The sequence below is a fragment of the Phalacrocorax aristotelis genome, chromosome 5, assembly GCF_949628215.1.
Source record: "Phalacrocorax aristotelis chromosome 5, bGulAri2.1, whole genome shotgun sequence".
NCBI lineage: Eukaryota > Metazoa > Chordata > Aves > Suliformes > Phalacrocoracidae > Phalacrocorax > Phalacrocorax aristotelis.
In genome coordinates, this window is record NC_134280.1 from 40802591 (window position 1) to 40820916 (window position 18326).

The 18326-nt window shown below is 40.7% G+C and overlaps 1 protein-coding gene across 1 annotated transcript in view; it reads right to left on the reverse strand.

Annotated features, from left to right (window-relative positions):
- BARD1 (BRCA1 associated RING domain 1) overlaps positions 1–18326 on the reverse strand; it is a 55409-nt gene that overhangs the window by 27280 nt on the left and 9803 nt on the right. Inside the window, exons 4-6 of the mRNA XM_075094069.1 lie at positions 16191–17191; positions 3114–3194; positions 2228–2400 (exon numbers count right to left, since the gene is read on the reverse strand). Of these exons, the coding sequence (XP_074950170.1) occupies positions 2228–2400; positions 3114–3194; positions 16191–17191 (1255 nt within the window). The remainder of the gene's footprint in view (positions 1–2227; positions 2401–3113; positions 3195–16190; positions 17192–18326) is intronic.

The following is an 18326-nucleotide window of genomic DNA, read 5'->3' on the forward strand; positions in this document are numbered from 1 at the left end:
AGCTACCAGAAGCAGTGGCAGAAAAAAAAACATTTTTGCGAAGGCTTTTGCAAATATTTGCTAAGTCATGATGCAGGGAAAGATCACGGCACAATTCATTCCTGGAAGCTAGCAGGGAGCAGGAAGGAAGAGAGGGAGGACAAGACATTCTCAGACTGTCTCAGACATACACTTCTTGTTTCTATTGTTTCTTGGTAATGTTTGGAAGAGGTCAGTAAAGTGTTACTATTCAAGCCTGAACGCTTTGCTTGTACATCCCTTTCTCTGTCTCTAATACTCTATAAAAACAGAAAGATAAAAACCACCTTTCCATCATCAATGCAATAGTAATATGCACAGTAACATTTCAGTCAGAGACAGTGAGCCTACAGAAGATATTGTAGCCTTAATTTTTCTGGGGAGGATGTACAGGACTAGATTTTTGCCAACGGTCTTGAGGTTCCTTTTGCCAGACAAATGAAACCAATATCAAAGGCGGCTGAATTTGCTCCCAAAAGAATTTTAAGTTAAAAGAAATAAATTTTAATGTATGTATTTATAAAGACCACACACTAGAAATTTCCAAGTACGCTGGAGGTTTAAGTCAGGAACAGTGTACATTTAGAAGCAGGTTAGAAACCATTTTTGATACTTAGAGGTACTGCAAGAGATAGCTAGTTGCAGAGTCATGACATGTCACACTGGTTCCATATACAACTGAACATTACCTGTATTCAGTGAAAAGCTAAACCAGAGCTTAATGTTTACATACATCTTTCATTCTAGAATTAAAAAGCTTTGTTTCAGTAGGAAGTCATGTTTGCTCACGTAGAATGAGCTTCACCTCAGTTTGCGTGAACACATGCGGCAGAGACTGAGTCTAGTAAGAGACCTGAAGAGCCCACTGTTGGCATTTGGAGTCTCTGCTGTGCAAATCTTCTAGTGCTTAAGTCCTGTCAAAACCTTGCATCAAAGCTGCTGGCTGTGCTATGCTTTCAAATACCAGGTAGACAAGTGATAAACATCACACAACTAGTTCCCAATATTCAAGTGGTTTGAAAATTAGTTTCTGAAGCTGTCAGCTTTTCAAGATGTAATATTCTGGTCTTTGTTGTTCAAGAACAAAGTGAAGATGAACAACTGATTCTTGTTTTAGTTTTTCATGCTGAAATTCTGTGGGTTCATTTTGTTGGAGCTTTTTTTTGGTGCTTTGGGTTTTTTGTGGTTTTTTTTGTTTGTTTGGCTTTTTTTGTTGGGATTTTTGTTTTGTTTTGTTTTTGTGGGGCTTTTTTTAAGCCCCACTATATTCATTATTATGACTTTTTTTTAAAACGCCATGCTTTTCCGCAGAGTACCTTCAGTAAGCTTCATAAGCGAATACTGAGAGCTGAAGTGATTAAGCTGAACTTGTTTATGCTTCTTTATGTGGCTGGCAAGGATATTAATGTCATGCAAGACTTCATCCTATCGTGTTACTATACACACACACACCTATTGACGACATGCATTGGACTCATATTTTATACACGCTGGCCCTGGCACAATACTACAACACCTAAAACCACATTTACTGTCTGAAATACTAATAGCTTGCAGGGTTACTCATAGGCTAACAGATAATTTAGCACCTCCTATACACAAATGCCAAAATCTTTAGGATGCATAACTGTATAGAAGATTCAACTGAAAATATTTCTAAGTTTGGTTGTTTTTTTTTTTTTAATTAAAAAGTGTACCAAGGATTAGTGCTTTGATCCAGAATGGAAAAAATAAAAAACACTTCCCAAACATCAGCCTGTGTCTATGTCATTTGTGAAGGTAGAAGAGACTGGGCTGAAACACCTGCTGCTAGCAGGTAGTGTAGTAAAAAGTAAAGAGAGAAAAAACAGCTGCAGCAGTTCAAAACTCATCTAGTTCAGCATCTTAGATCTGACAGTAGCTATAACAAGATGCCAAAAGGAAAGCATAAGAATAGGGTAACTTTGTTACTTTCCTAGTACAGTCTCCAAATACTCCAGCTGTCTATGACTTGGATGTCCTCAGAAAAGCTCAGGACAAACTAAAATGGAAAGGAAACCCCTACGTGGAAAAGGAGGATAGAAGTATAGCAGAGCATACATTTAACACCCACCCCCTCACTTCAAATAAATCACATTTATTAGTACCTTTGCTTCGTATTTAACATACACCCTGGAAGTTGTAGCTGCGGTTAATGCCATAGTTAAAGTAACATTCCACATCTACTTACACTGCATCACGGGAGGCACCATGCAAAAGCAGCAGCTCAACAATGCTCACATGCCCATTTCTGGCAGCATCATGAAGTGGCGAGTCATTCTGATACCCCGTAGTATTCACCAACGCCTTGCATTGTAGCAACAGCTCCACCACTTCTTTGTGCCCGTGATTACATGCCTCGTGCTAGTTGGGTAAATCGACAAGCAAGGAAACTTAAGTGAAACAGAATTCAGAGGAAGGACTTCTGTCACACCAGTTAACACGTTCATTTTCAAACACCTCTCAGTAGATGGTCAGGGAAGATGATGCAAGAATACTGCATTACATTCCTGACACAAATTAACCTTGGAACCTAGCACTAATGAAAAGCATAGAGAAGAACTGAACATAGGCCAACTGTGTGCAAATTAGACGACAGGGAACAAAGCCTCCCAGATTACAGGCTCTGTCAAGAGGGTTCTTCAGGAGAGAAAAGTTATGGTTGAAAAGAACCTTTTGTTTATTTTCTATAATTCAACTGAGCAATTTTTTCATTCAACTACTTGATGTATTTCCAAAATGGTAAAACACACTGAGGACATTAAGAAGCCATAAAATATATACATTGTCTGCAACTGATCGTTTTCTAGTTATCATAATTATATTTCCTGCATTTGCAGAGTCGCAGGCTGATAGATTTCTTGGCATGCCCTACCCCAGCAAAGGAGAATTGAATTTGGGCAGGTCAATAGTTGCTAATAAATTCTTTTAAACTTGTTTACCATCACTTCTTCACTTTGCCTAATTCTTTGTCACCTAAATGCGTGTAAAGGGAACTAAAATACGGGAGACAAAAGGAGAGATAAGATGAAATCTGATTAGAAGACAGATGATGGAAAAAAGTCTTCAACACTCACCAGTGGTGTCCAGCCAGCATTATCTTTGACATTGGGGTCTGCCCCATTTTTCAGCAGCTGTTCAACAGCTGCTAAGTCACCCTACATGAGAAAAAACCCACAGTTATTAAGAAGTAACAAAGATACACAAAGACAAAAATTTAAGAGATGCAGAATTATAAGTTTAGCTGCAATAAAAATGTAATGATACAAGTCTCCCATTTAGATATTGTCAGGATAACAAAAACTCAACTGGTTTGAACACCACAGTTTATCATTACTGTCCATTTAGAAGCACCTACACATTTTACACAAACATATATTTTTAGATAAAAACGATGCACCCAACAGACTTAACTCAGAATAAATGGACAAGTCTGTGCTGATTGCAATCTATCCACTAGAGTGAACTGCAAGGATTAAAATCAGGAATATTTATTCAGAATTTCCTTGTCCTTCAGACTGGATTTTTCTCAAACTAGTCTAAATAACTGGCTAGAAACACACATAGGTGAAATAGACTAATAAGCCTGACAAGCTTCTATAAATTGTTTTCCCCACAAGTCAAAAGCAAAGGGGATAACGTTTTATTTAACACTGCAATTACTACTCATGCTGAATCTCACTGACACTTTCTCTGACAGTTATTCTGCCAAAATAGTTTTCATTTGCTTTTTGGAAGAATGCTATATTCACTTTTCTCTATAAGCAATGAAATGTATGTGGAAAAGGGTGGAAAGTGATGCTGATATTATGGGAAGAGGAAAGAGGCTGAGTAGAGATAAGGCAAAGGAAACAACTGGGCAGAATTTGTGAATCAGTTTTTGACAGTCTTAAAAGGAAAGTATAAGAGAGAAATTGGTAATAAGATTGGAGCATATACAGATGCAGCTATAAATAGGCAAGAAGCCTCCTGCAGAAGCTGAAACAAGGAAATCTCTGCAGTGCAGGTCTTCTTAAAAGCAGGTGGGAAAAGTAACACAAAGAGGCTAAAACCAAACAGACTCTGACCCCCTTCTCCTTTCTTAGCACCGTAGGCACCCCAGCATGTTGGTGCTTGGAACTCCCTTTGTGCCATGATGGCCAGTTCCTGCCACTGGCATTTGTTATTACAGAGCAGCAATTGCAACGGCCTGCCCTACCGGAAAAGGCGCCATGAATTCTGTTCCAAAATATTTGCTGCGATGCCAGTAACCCTCCACAGCTGCAGATACACAACTAACAGGGACAGGCCATCCCACACACCCCGGGTACTACCTCTCAGACCAAAGCAATGATTTACCTGCACTATTATGGATTAGGAGCAGTTACATACCATTTCTCATCTGATAGATTAACAGGGAAGGAAGAGATTGCCAAGTATCATCTAATGACCAAAACCACTTAAATGATGCAAGCTTTTCAAAGGCTAAACTAGCACAGTAGGCCTCAAGTTTCTGCATGGGTTGCCACCAATGCCTCAATTTTTTCTATTTCAGGTTTTGGGGGTTTGTTTGGGTGGTGGGGTAGGAGTGTTTTGGTTTTAGGATCCTCCCCAACGACACATTTAAAGATGACCACTAACACTTTACCTAGACCAGGGTACTGTGATCCCCAATGAAGAAACTAATATATAAACTGGTATCTAGCTCTTGCCCTTGGCCAAACTTGAAATATATAAAATATTAGGACCTGGAAGGGGAAAGAAAAGTTTAATCCTTGATATACAGAAAGTTCTGTGCCCTGAAGTACTGGCAAGTCAAGGAATTCCTAACTGTTATGCTACAGCATACCTTAGAAAAAGTGAGAGAATATTAAATTAAGCTTTAAATACAACAAAAATAAACTTAATCCCTTTTTTTGTTATCAAGGAACACTTTGGAAAAACAAAATAGCTTTAATCTCTACTCTTCAATTAAATAAAATATTAAGACAGACTCATCTCAGCAGAAATAAACCCAACAAACAACAACTGGAAACTCAAAATTCACCAAAATAATTCTGAGAATCACTGGCTTTACAACAGTCAAGCAAATTAACACAGAGATAGATTTAATTTATTATATTCACAACCTACATGTCCCTGCAAAATGTTACCTTTCAAAGCAGTTAAAGAATATGCTGCTGTTAGAATACTTTATGGTTGCAAGGTAACAGACATGCATGAAATCTGAAGTTATTCAGTGGCAGCTTAGACAGTGCTCAGCATTAGAGCTTTTTCTACAGAGAGAAGATACAGTTATCTACAATGAGTGAGATGTGAGCTTATCATTTAAAGTTAAGTTTGCAAACATGTACAGCTAGGGTTTGACATTTCAAGAGTAATCCCTCAGAGCAGTAAGCATAGCTAATAATTTGTGTGGGCATTAGGTAGTATCACAGTTTTTTAGAACAGTTATGTGAGTGTTGATTTGTAAAACATAACTGCAGTTTTATCAAAGGAAATGTTGCTGGTGGGGACACCAGTACTGACAACATCCACAGAATGAAATCCAGGTCTAAGTCAAAATTAGAAAATTGGTGTTTCGCCGTTTACAGAAGAAAAATATTGTCATCACCTCAGCTGTAAATGGAACCTGCTCCCTGCAACCAGCACCTAACAATGAAAGGACAGAAAGGGAAGGGAAGCTGTCTTGCCAGCTGTGATGCGCAATGACTGGATGGGTGCTGTCAGTCAGAACTACAAGACATATGTTAACAAAATTGTTCAGAAACTAGAACATGCCTTTTGTCCACTCAGAGGCTCTTCAGTCAGTTACTCTGCTGTGAACATTTAGTTAAAAAGGGGAAGACAAAATTTCAAGAAGCAGATCTTTAGCAGACACATGTTGGGGTCCCTCCTGCAAAGAGGACCACCATCATCTCATAGTGATCCAAAGATTTAAAAAGTGCAGTTAACACATTGACCAGTTCTATCAGAGTTGATGGAATTACTCACACATTTAGAAGTTAATAAATGTTTTGCTCAACTCTAAACAAGAAAGGCTGAGCACCTGGTAGGGGCAAATCCTAGCCACAAATTGCTATCTTCCATGTGTCTTTCCTCCACAAGAAAGCAGAAGAGACTACATCTATACATACCTATTGCTTTGAGATTGCTAATTCAAACATGCTTCATAAGTTGTGCTTTGACTAGTATTGAAATAGACTATGTACCTTTAGCCCCTTGAGTTTATTTGACCTAGCAATGCCAGCATAAAATCACCAGTCCCAAATACAGAGCAATAACCGTACCAGATATTAAGAGATGGGGCCCTCACAGACTGTCTTAGCAGTCTGTAGCAACAGGAGACTGGAAATCTAATTGGAGATACTACTTGTTCAGAAGTAGAGAACAGGACAAACACCAGGTAGAAAAATGCTAACATTAACAAGTCAAGGGAAGTGTTTATTTTTAAATCTCATTATCAATGAAGGATTACAACCAGCTTCTGAAGAGGAAGAAACTACTGCAGAATGTAAAATTATCCTTTTGGATTAAAAAAAGCAAAGGGCATTTTAAGCTCATAACCACACTTATGTATAAGTGACGATGCAATAATGCTCTTCCTCTGCTACAGCTTAAGGGAGCTCTGAAAACCATAGAAGCAAGAAAGGCATTGGGGCCATCTGTTGGCAGATCTAGAAGACAGCGTTAGCTCACACAGAGAAGGGTATTTACACAGCTTTACAAACACTTCCCTCCCAAAGAGAATTTAGTTCCTGCAGACACATAAGGCATAAGCCCAGAAAATCAACCTCACTGGGCTTAGATGAGTTTTTTTTTCTTTTGGTGTTTGTTTTTTTTTTTCCAAAGTCAATTTTGTCACAATATTAATGCAGACAGATGGTTAAGAAGAATGGCAAGTGTTCTTTTTTACCCCTGTTTTCTAGGTGTTTGGGGTTTTTTTCCATTTTATGTAGAATACACAGAATCATATAGGTTGGAAGAGACCTTTAAGATAATTTCACCCAACTGTAAACCTGTAACCAGGGTGATGAAGTTAACCAAACATGGATGCTGCTATACCATCCAACTGAACATTATGTCTGGGGACAATCAGTGTATTCTTTAATCTATATTTTAGTCATTAGTTATTCATTAATGCAATAGATAATGTGTTTCTGTCAGAACCCCTCTCCTTTCAGACTCAAAGCCTAATTTTTAAATCCCAAAATCCTCGCTTCTAGTGCTTAGGGTCCAAACCTCTGTTTTAAGGATTAAACTAAAGCCTCACTTTTAGGTAGTAATGATTCAGGGTATAAATGGTTGGGAGTTACTAATCCAATCTAGTGTAGCTCAACTAAGGCTGGGACCCAGAGCCGAAACTTAGCCAAGATAAGGAGGTAGCCGAAACAAAAACAGCCTACACGATGACTAAACCTTGTTGCTTTAGGGAGTCAAAGAGGCCTCAAGATTCGAAGTACCTAAACAAAGTCACAATGACATTTGGCCTTAAGAAAAGCAGACATAGAGAGCCATAAAGATAAGGAACTGCAGAGCAAACACTAAACCAGAACAGACCACCCTCAAAGGCAGTACATATGTAATCTCAGAACTGAGTTTGCATGAAGACAAGGGTTAACGAGCGGACACAGGGAGGAAGAGTATGTTCTTCATCCAGAGACCGCTGACGACCACCCGACCAACCAACCGGAGACACCAATAGGCATGTGCAAATAACATCTGAATATGTATCTCTTATCAGAAAGCTAATGAATATGTTTAGCAAGCACGTACTTAACTGGCATAAAGAGATCTGACAGGACGCATGGTAGGAGGAGCGATCCCCCATGCATCCAGTGTGGGAAATAAAGAATGCCTGCCTTTTAACACTACATTGGTGATACGAGGTTTATTCCCGATTTTGGTGACAAACCTAACACTGCCAGTTCACCACTAACCCATGTCCCTAAGCACCATAGCCAAACACCTTTTAAATACCTCCAGGGATAGTGACTCAACCACCTCCCTGGGCAGCCTGGTCCAATGCTTGACAACCCTTTCGGTGAAGACATTTTTCTTAATACCCAATCTAAACCTTCTCTGATGCAGATTGAAGCTGTTTCCTCTCGTTTTATCGCTAGTAACTTGAGAGAAGAGACCAACAATCACCACGCTACAACCTCCCTTCAGGTAGTTGTAGAGAGCAATATGGTCTCCCCTCAGCCTCCTCTTCTCCCGGCTAAACAACCCCAGTTCCCTCAACCTCTCCTCAGAAGACTTGGCTCTCCAGACCCTTCACCAGCTTCGTTGCCCTTCTCTGGACATGTTCCAGCACCTCAATGTCCTTCTTGTGCTGAGGGGCCCAAAACTGCACACAGTACTAGAGGTATGGCCTCACCAGTGCCGAGTACAGGGGCACGATCACTTCCCTGCTCCTGCTGGCCACACTATTCCTGATACAAGCCAGGATGCTGTTGGCCTTCTTGGCCACCTGGGCACACTGCTGGCTCATGTTCAGCTGGCTGTTAACCAGCACCCCCAGGTCCTTTTCTGCCAGGAAGCCTTCCAGCCACTCCTCCCCAAGCCTGTAGCATTGCATGGGGTTGTTGTGGCCCAAGAGCGGGACCCAGCACTGAAACTTGTTGAACCCCATACAGTTGGCCTCAGCCCGTTGATCCAGCATGCCCAGATCCTTCTGCAGAGCCTTCCTTCCCTCAAGCAGACCAACACCCCTGCACAACTTGGTGTTGCCCGCAAACTTCCTGAGGGTGTACTCGATCCCCTCATCCAGATCACTGACAGACATTAAACAGAACCAGCCCCAACACTGCGCCCTGGGGTACGCCACTTGTGACCAGCCGCCAACAGGATTTAACTCCATTCACCACAACTCTTTGCTGGGCAAAAAACTGACTGGATGCCCAGGCCCAAAAAGTATGCATGTCCAAGCCGTGAGCAGCCAGTCTTTCCAGCAAAATGCCATGGGAAACCATGTCAAAGGCTTTACTAAAGTCCCGGTAGACATCATCCACAGCCTTTTCCTCATCTACTAAGCGGGTCACCCTGTCACAGAAGGAGATCAGGTTGGTTGGCAGGACATGCCTTTCATGAAGCCATGCTGACTGGGCCTGATCCCCTGGTTGTCCTGCACATGCTTGGTCAGCTCACTCAAGATGAACTGCTCCATAACCTTCCCTGGTACCAGGGTCACTTTAACAGGCCTATAGTTCCCTGGATCCTCCTTCAGGCCCCTCTTGTAGATGGACGCCACATTTGCTAATCTTCAGTCATCTGGGACCTCCCCTGTTAGCCAGGACTGCTGATAAATAATGGAAAGTGGCTTGGTGAGCCCTTCTGCCAGTTCCTTCAGTACTCTCAGGTAGATCCCATCCAGCTCCACAGACTTGTGTGTGCCTAGGTGGTGTAGCAGGTCACTAACCATTTCCCCTTTGATTATGGGGACTCCATTCTGCTCCCTGTCCCTGCCTTCCATCTCAGGGTCTTGGGCATCCAGAGAACAACTAGCCTTACTATTAAAGACTGAGGCAAAAGCGGCATTAAGTACCTCAGCCTTTCCCTCATCCTTTGTCCCTATGCTTCCTCCTACGTTTAGTAAAGTCTGGAGGTTCTCCATAGCCCTCCTTTTGCTGCTAATGTATTTATGGAAGTATTTTGTTATTGTCTTTTATGGCAGTAGCAAGATTAAGCTCTAGCTGGGCTTTTGCCCTTCTAATTTTCTCCCTCATAACCTCACTACACCTTTATAGTCCCCTCCTGACCTTCCAGCCCCTTCTTCCAAAGGCCAAACTGTCCTTTTATTCTGAGTTCCAGCTGAAGGTCTCTGTTCATCCAGGCCAGTCTTCTTCCATGACAGCTTATCTTTCAACATATGGGGACAGCCTGCTTTTGTGCCTTTAAGACTTCCTCCTTGAAGGATGCAGGACAAGGGCTAGTGATTGTGAGGCTTCTCCCAGTTGCTTGTAGAATAATTCATTTACCTCTTCATCCTGGTTGGGTGGTCTGTGACAGACTCCCACACCATGATGTCTTGTTGGCCTTACCCCTGATTTTTACCCATAAACACTGAACCCTCTCATCAGCATAATTAAGCTCTAGACAATCCAAACACTCCCTAACATACGGAGCTAGCCCACCACCTCTCCTGCCTTGCCTATCCCTTCTGAAGAGTTTATAGCCATCCATTGCAGCACTCCAGTTCTGCGAGTTATCCCACCATGTCCCCTTTACTATTTCCATTAAAGATATCTTCCCCCAAAAGTCACATTTAAATTATTAAGTTAATGAAAATGTATTCTACCAGTTCAAAAAACACAGACCAAAGAATTAGGGGAATACATGAAGATGAAGCTAAAAACCTGTACCACATCAACAAAGCACATCTTTTATTTGCAGAGGTAACCAAGTGACTTCAATCTTTAGGTCAAATCAATGAACAACAACAAAAATGCTTTCAAATCCAAATACGTTTGCTTGTTTAAGTTATGGCAGGGGGGAGTAAAACAAGGTTATTTGCAACTCATGATAAGTGGTCAAAGAGGGCAAAAACAAATTACAGAGTGCTTATAATAATTGTGAGTGCTCCAACCAACTCTTCCCAGGAACCAGCAAGTTTCTCACCTCTAAATTTCTATAAATTAATTCCCCACCCAGCAGACCATTTATTAACTAACAAGCATACAAGTAGCTATGCTTAACCTTTACAAAATGAAAACATTCAAGAAGTTTAGCCCGCCTCAGAAACAAGAGAAGTAACAACTAAGCATTATCAAAAAGAAATGGCAATTTGTTTCTAAGCTTTCAAATCAGCACTTGGGAAGATGGATTGCTTTGACTCATGGCCAATTTTCACATTCTTAAGTTCTGCTTTTGAAACCGTTAGACCGCTTCATACTTGTCTTAAGGCTTCCTGCTGGATACTACCCATAATCGGGAGGCTGCTTACCATTCCAGCACCACTTGGCTTTAACATTAGAGAGTCAATGTGAAACTACAACATCAAAGCAGTCTCAGGTGCTACACTTTCATCTGAGTCATCCTACTAGTTTCTGCCAGCAGACCTCATTTCTCCAATGAAATGGGTATTATACACAGCTAAGTCACTTGCCACACAAAATCACAAGGTGTGGACAAAAAGACCTCGGACCAACGGATGCATTCATTCACTGTGAAACAGCTGGCAGGAACAATGCTGTCCATCTGCTGCCTTTTGCTCAGGGGAAGCTGGGAGTGTCCAACTGCGTGTGTCCAACTGCGCAGCAGCACAAACTCCCCTGTTGTACCTAAAGGCTCGAGAGGAAAGGCAGGAGGGGAAGACATTCCTCCCATGGACATGTGTGACCTAACATTCAAACACGATACATCCCATCTGGTACCAAAACCAAGGAACTGCACATCTGACTAGGTCAGAGAGACCTGAAAAAGGATCTAAAAGGTGTTCTGATGTTGGCCATCACACGCTCACAAAGCCTTCTTTGACACTTTCTAATGTGTCATTAGCTGGTAACAAAGCAATAAAAAGGAAGAACAGTCTCACAGGCTTGCAAGGAATTATCTAATAGTTATTACAGTGTTAAGTATAATGAATATAAAGAGTCCAGAACAGCAGTCTAGGCATGGGTGAAGGCCCTCCTGGTCAACTGTCAAACTAAAGGGTCCTTGGAACAGTAGGTAACCAAGACTGGTCCCAATGTTCCTTCTCTCTTTCTTCAGACTAAGTAGATGCTCTGCACAGATGCAATTTCTTCTTTCATCAGAACAGGAACAACTCTAATTGCTTTTAATTTGAAGTATAAAAATCAAAACCTTTTCTCAGCTACCTCCCAGCCACTCCTTTAAAACAGTGTGGCTGTTGCCATGGTCCTCTGCTATCCTGTTGCATTGCAGTTTGCTATTCCTCTTCCCCGAATCCATAGTGGCAGCGATTCCACACTGCGAACTGCCCCATCATCTCCCTTGTCAATGCAGAAGCAGCAAAGGCACAACCAAGACCTGAAACGCTGTACCAAGAGACTATTATTTTTTTTCTCTCCGTAGTAGATTTAAGACTCTACTAACTAGTTAAGTAGTACTGTGCTGCATTTTTAATTGCCACTTAAGAGCTAGCCCTGTGAACATCTTGTTATTTTACTGTAAAAAAATTCCCTGTGTGGAAGGGCTGTTGATTGGGCAATTTCCCACCAGCCTAGAACACTAGGACTGCAACAGGTCACATTCTGTATTGTGACTAATTGGAAATTTTACTTTTAATGACAAGGAGGAAGATAAACGTGACTGCTGTTTGCTATGGGAAAAGCTGCATTTATTTTAATTTATTAGTTTAACTCAGCATTAAGTACATCCACACTAGAACCTTTCTTAAGAACCATTTTGATTTCAGTAAGTTAATAACTAGTAGCAGAATCATTTAAAACAGCAAAATACACTTAATTTTAACGCCTGACAATGTTGTTTATTATCTCATTTAAATAAGAAAAAAGAGAGAACTCAATTAGCTTTAATTAAATTCAGGGTATTAGACCCCAACAGCTAATGAAAATAATAGATTTATTTTTATAATTAATGAAGTCCCAGAGAATTAGACTTTATTTTACTTTGAGGGGAGGGTGACAGCTATAAGTCTGTTTCCCATCAAGCACAAGGAAAAACATTACTGGCTGTGGAAAGAATAAGATTTAAAAAAAAAATCATCTATAAAACAAAACTGGAAGAGAAATACTTCTTCCAGAAGCAGAAAAAGTGACAGGGCTATTTTGTAGAACAAACAAACAAAAAAAACCACAACAAGAATATACAAATATACATACAGTATAAAGCCAGTATTTTTCAAAACCAGCTTCTTTGAGAACACATTTTCCTATAGCTGGGTTCCTACAGCTCAGGAGAGTGATCTAGAAACATACAGGTTATACAAAAGATACTTGCAAGCAAAAAAACCCAACACATTTTCTTACAATTGCCACACATCCCCAGCAGATTCATGGCAATTAATCACTACTACTTCTTGCTCATGCTTCACAAAGTAAAGTGTTAGCAAAATCCATGACCAATAGTTCTCTGAAAGACCATGTCCTCACATCATGCTAACTTGAGCAACTTAGTCTTAATCCACTTTGACATGCACTAGCATCTGTGCCAACATTTACTGGCTACCGGCGGATGCAGCATCTTCTTAGGAATGCCGTAATATAACCATTATTAAGCTATATGACAAGAACAAAGAACACCACAAATGAAAGGAAATCATCTGTATAACCTTCTACAGATGAGGATCTGAAGTTCAGAAACAGTAAAACAACTCTCTCAGAGCTGCATTGGAAGCATAGTAGCTAGAAACAGATACACAAGCAAGTAAACTAAGACCATAACCAAAAGACCACTCTCCTTGCCTTATTTTAATTACCTTTAAAAGAGAGTGGTAACTTTGAGATGACCCTGACGCCCTACATAGTTACACAAGCTTTTACTAATGAGCACACCAACACAAATGGGATTGACGAATTAAAACCACAGAAGTCATGAGGATCAGAAGCAACTTCCCATTTTCACTCAATAATCATAAACATTAAAAGACACCAAAATGAATTCACACATAGGACTGAAAAAAGCATTCATGTGTCTGCCCACCCCACTGCCTGCCCTACAGCTGGAGGTCAATCTTTGAGCCCACTGAAATAGCCCCATCCCTTTCTCAGAGGGCTGTACCAATGTCAACAAGCAGCACCAGCTACACTACTAACCTCAGATAGACAAAAAGAATGAAGAAGTTTTGGCTATAGCACCAATTGTTTAATTTTTACTCATTTATCTTCAAAATACTTCACAATGAAAAAACCACAATTGGCATATCACTGTTTACTCCAAATCTCACAATAAGTACCAGACATATTGCTGGAAACCACACCTGTGTGAAAGTTTGTCAAGGTAGACTGATTTTTTTAGAACCAGTCAGTAATAATAGTATTCCTTACTAATGCCCAAAAATCATGGAAGGATATAGGACATGATAATTGGTAAACAGGGCTTTAATAAAGAGGAATATACAGGTCTTATGATCATAGAATCATTAAGGTTGGAAAAGACCTCTAAGCTCATCAGGTCCAACCATCAACCCAATACCACCATGCCTCCTAAACCATGTCCCGAAGCGCCACATTTTTTGTCAACCCATTTTTTGAATGAAAACATGGATTTTTAAACACAAGATGATGAGAGGTAACAAGATACCTATCCTTTAAAGCTCAAGTCCTGTGAGTACATTTCATTTTCTCCTCCCTAGTTCTGTATTAACAGCATCAAGTAAGATATTTGAACTCAGTTCAGCTGCCACTTCCATTTAAAAACCACCTCATGCAGGAGTGGCTTATTAGAACATCTTTGAAGAGCACAGTGTTATTTATCAAGAAAATCCTTTGTCTCGATAAATCTAAGTGCTGCATAAACGTCAGGATGCTTACAGGTGAATCAATTCTACCAGCATAGGCAGTTTATTAACCATTCAGTCTTACTACATCATGATTCAGCACAAAGTATATTTAAGTTGTACATGGCCTGGCACATCAGTCCCACAAGAATATAAGGCTCTACTGGACACTGGTGCACAGTGTGCCCTAATGCCATGCTATTTGGCCCAGGTGTCTGAGATTGTTCAAAAATGGGTCCTGTTGTTTCACTCAGTTCTTTCTGGGGTGCCATGTCACCATAAGATCTCGTCAGCTGGGACAGAGTTAATTTTCTTCACAGTAGCCAATATGGGGCTATGTTTTGGAGTTGTGCTAAAAAAACTGCTGGTAATACAGAGATGTTTTAGTTACTGCTGAGTCATGCTTACACTAGTCAAGGACTTTTTCAGCTTCCCATGCTCTGCCGGGGTGCAAGAAGCTGGGATGGGACACAGCTGGGACAGCTGACCCCAACTGACCCAAGGGATATCCCACACCATATGATGTCATGCTCTGGATATAAACTGGGGGAAGAAGGAGGAAGGGGAAGACGTTCAGAGTGATGACGTCTGTCTTCCCAAGTAACCGTTACGCATAATGGAGCCCTGCTTTCCTGGACATGGCTGAACACCTGCCTGCCCATGGGAAGGAGTGAATGAATTCCTTGTTTTGCTTTGCTTGTGCATGCAGCTTTTGCATTACCTATCAAACTGTTATCTCACCTCAGGAGTTTTCTCACTTTTACTATTTTGATTCTCTCCCCCATCCCACTGGGGGGAGTGAGCAAGTGGCTGGGTGGGGCTTAGTTGGCAGCTGGGCTTAAACCAAAACAAAGAGTTTGTAGTTTGGCCAATTTGAAATGAACTCTCAAAAGAGAGCTGCCATATTAGTGCATCTGATGCGTTTGACCGTAAGCATTCAACTCACTCTACCCACATGCAGCTTCTACATAGTAATAGGGAAGGACAGCCCTTGCAAAGAGCAATGCCATGAAGTACTAACACAGCAGGAACTGGCTAACATCAAAATGAGTGACAGCTGTCATTACAAGAGTAACACTGATTCTACATAAAAGTGAAGTCTACTGAGAACATCCCAACTCTCTCCTAATTCTGCCTTCTCCACTATCTGTGAGGATAGCATGCTCAGAGCATAGGGCTCAGCATGGCAATCATAGGGTGCAGCATTTCACTCCTCTTGAGCCAACACTTGCATCAGATGGAAGATCTCAAAGATTATGAAATAGTTCACCTCAGTTGAGGTTGCATAGTTATCTTTATGTAGGTAATTCAGATCTAGCCCTAGCTGAGTTACCAGAACAAGTTAAACTGATCAAGTTCACTCGGTGAGATCTGAAATACTTAGCTAAACTCCTTATGACAAATCAGAGACAGTTTTCTGGCACATTTGCCAGAAATTTTTGACACATTATGACACATAGGCCAAAATATTTGAACGCGTATCACTTCCTAGAAGTCATAGGTATAACTGACACTGGAGTACACTGAGTTTCTCAAGTATAACCATCTTTGATCATTCCAATACTCATTTCTTTATGAAATCAGAGAATCATGTTTGAAACTCCCCAATAAACACAGAAGATGACAATGACAAGATGAGATTCCCCCATCCAGAAATAGGATGTACAGAAGTAACCGCTTTCTAGGATATTTGTAATACAACACTGTCTTTTTAAACCCCAGTTTGAAGCTGAACTAGAAGATGATGTCCTACCTTGATGGAAGCAACATGGAGCAAAGTCTCTCCTTTGTAATTTCTTCTGGCAATTGTGTTACCACCAGGGGACTTCAACACAGAAGGACTGTGTGGTACTCCTACTTGATTACAAGTCTTAGAAGTAGATGGGGTAAGGGGAGATTTTGAAAGTGAAGGACTATTTATTGCTTGAAAGGCTGCAAAGCTTCTTGTCTTCATTATGGTGTCAGTGAGTTTCGATACAGAGGAAGAAGTCTGAACTGGTGTCTTGTGTTCAGTCGCTGGGGAGACGGGGCAGCCCTGAGGTAACTCCTCTGTGCAATCTGTCTGCCTGCCTGACTTGCCAATAATGCTCCTCTCAGTTCTTCTTGGTCTTTTTGACTGAGAAGTAACTGGAAGTCCAGATTGTTCACTTCCACGTTTTAAAGGCATAGGTTCATTTCCTATTGACAGCAATGTGTCTGTAGCAGAATTTTTTTCCTTGCTGACTTGTGCAGAGCACGCAACCTCACAGTTATCTCTCTTCTCTGAGGATTTTACCTGTGGCGGTATTTCCACATTCTCTGTATTTTTGCTAGAGTCAGCTTCCGTTACAGATTCCTGCTGAAGTGTCTCTTCAGGGCTACTTGGTTCCGGAGTGCACAGGACTACTGGTTGACTGCAGATGGTCACACACTTTTCCTTGAGAGTCTTCTCCTCAACTCCTCCTTTCTCCTCAGGCTTCTCTAAGCTCCACACTTTGTTAATGTCTGCTAGATGTTTCTTCTTCACCCTCTTAGTCTGTCTCTGTGTTGGCTTTTTTGTCAGGTTGGAAGGCTTTTCATGAGGAGGGGAAGGAAAGAAATCATAAATTGAAGCTGTGTCTTGACAAAGGTCATCACTTTTAGTCTCAGGCTGACTCTTGTTCAGGACACATCGTATCTTCCTACTTCTTGGGCTGAACCACATTTTTATCTGTTCCTTCTTAGCCCTTTTACCAAAGTCTGAGTCAGTTGGTGCAGACTTATCTTCTGTTGAATCTAAGTGTATCAGGGAAGAGGAAAAATAATTTACAGAGTACTCTTCAGTAGAAGATTGCAAAGAAAAGAGATCAGTGTAACTACTGTAACAACTGATGAAGTGTTACTAAATACAACCTATGAGTGTCTTCATTTCTTCTGAAGACACGAACGTAATGGCACATGGCATTCGACTTCAGAGTTCCCAGTGCACCTACAGCTATCCACTAGGCAAGCGAGCACCCTGGTAGAGAAATGTCCTGAATAGTCTGGGTTTACAATGCAGCATGTGCATAGAAGATTTCTGACCAAATTACAGAGAGGAGAGAAGCTGGTTCTCTCACTGGGTCTTCCTTGGAAATAGGTTTAACAAAGTAGTCTGTGCATACACAAAAGAGCACAGAAACAATTTTGTAAAAAGGTATTACAGTTCATCTGAAGATGAACAGGAAGAATAACTGCAAGCAAGCAAAAATAACATCCTTATATGAATGTTGAACATTCCTGAGAAATTTTGATTGATTCCACAGATATAGCAGATGAATCAGAGACATATACAGAGAATCTGTAAGTAATTGTGTCCTGCCATTTGATCCTTTACCCCTTGGTAGTAAATAGTTCCAAGGAAGCCAAACATTTTGATCATCTCAAACATTTCTTTAAAAATATGCAGTGAAGCAATTTTAAGTGCCATTGTACAGCATATTACAAATCAATAACCAAGATGATGGAGGAATATCATGTACTCCAAGTGCGTGAAATAACAGTTGAGAACAAGGACTATCAATGATGTCCTCAATGGCTTAAGAAAAAGTTAAGGAGCATAAAGTGACCTCTAAATTAGACACTAATTTGACAACAACTCTTTCAGTGCAAAAGAACTATATCAGATTTTTTTTTATACAAATTTCTTCTTGGAAACCTAAGTTGGTTTAGATTATTTGGACAAGTCCTCCAAATGCACAGCTCATTTTTTCTGTTGCCTCCAACCTCAGGGACTAAATTACCATTCACAAAAGTCTGGCGATTTATAGCAATCACTCACAAAACCAGTATTAATTTTGCCTAGTGAGGCAAGTAGGTTATTATTATTTTTAAAAAGAACTAAGGCCGAGATTAGTGGGGGTTTTTTAAATATTCTTGAAATAAACTATAC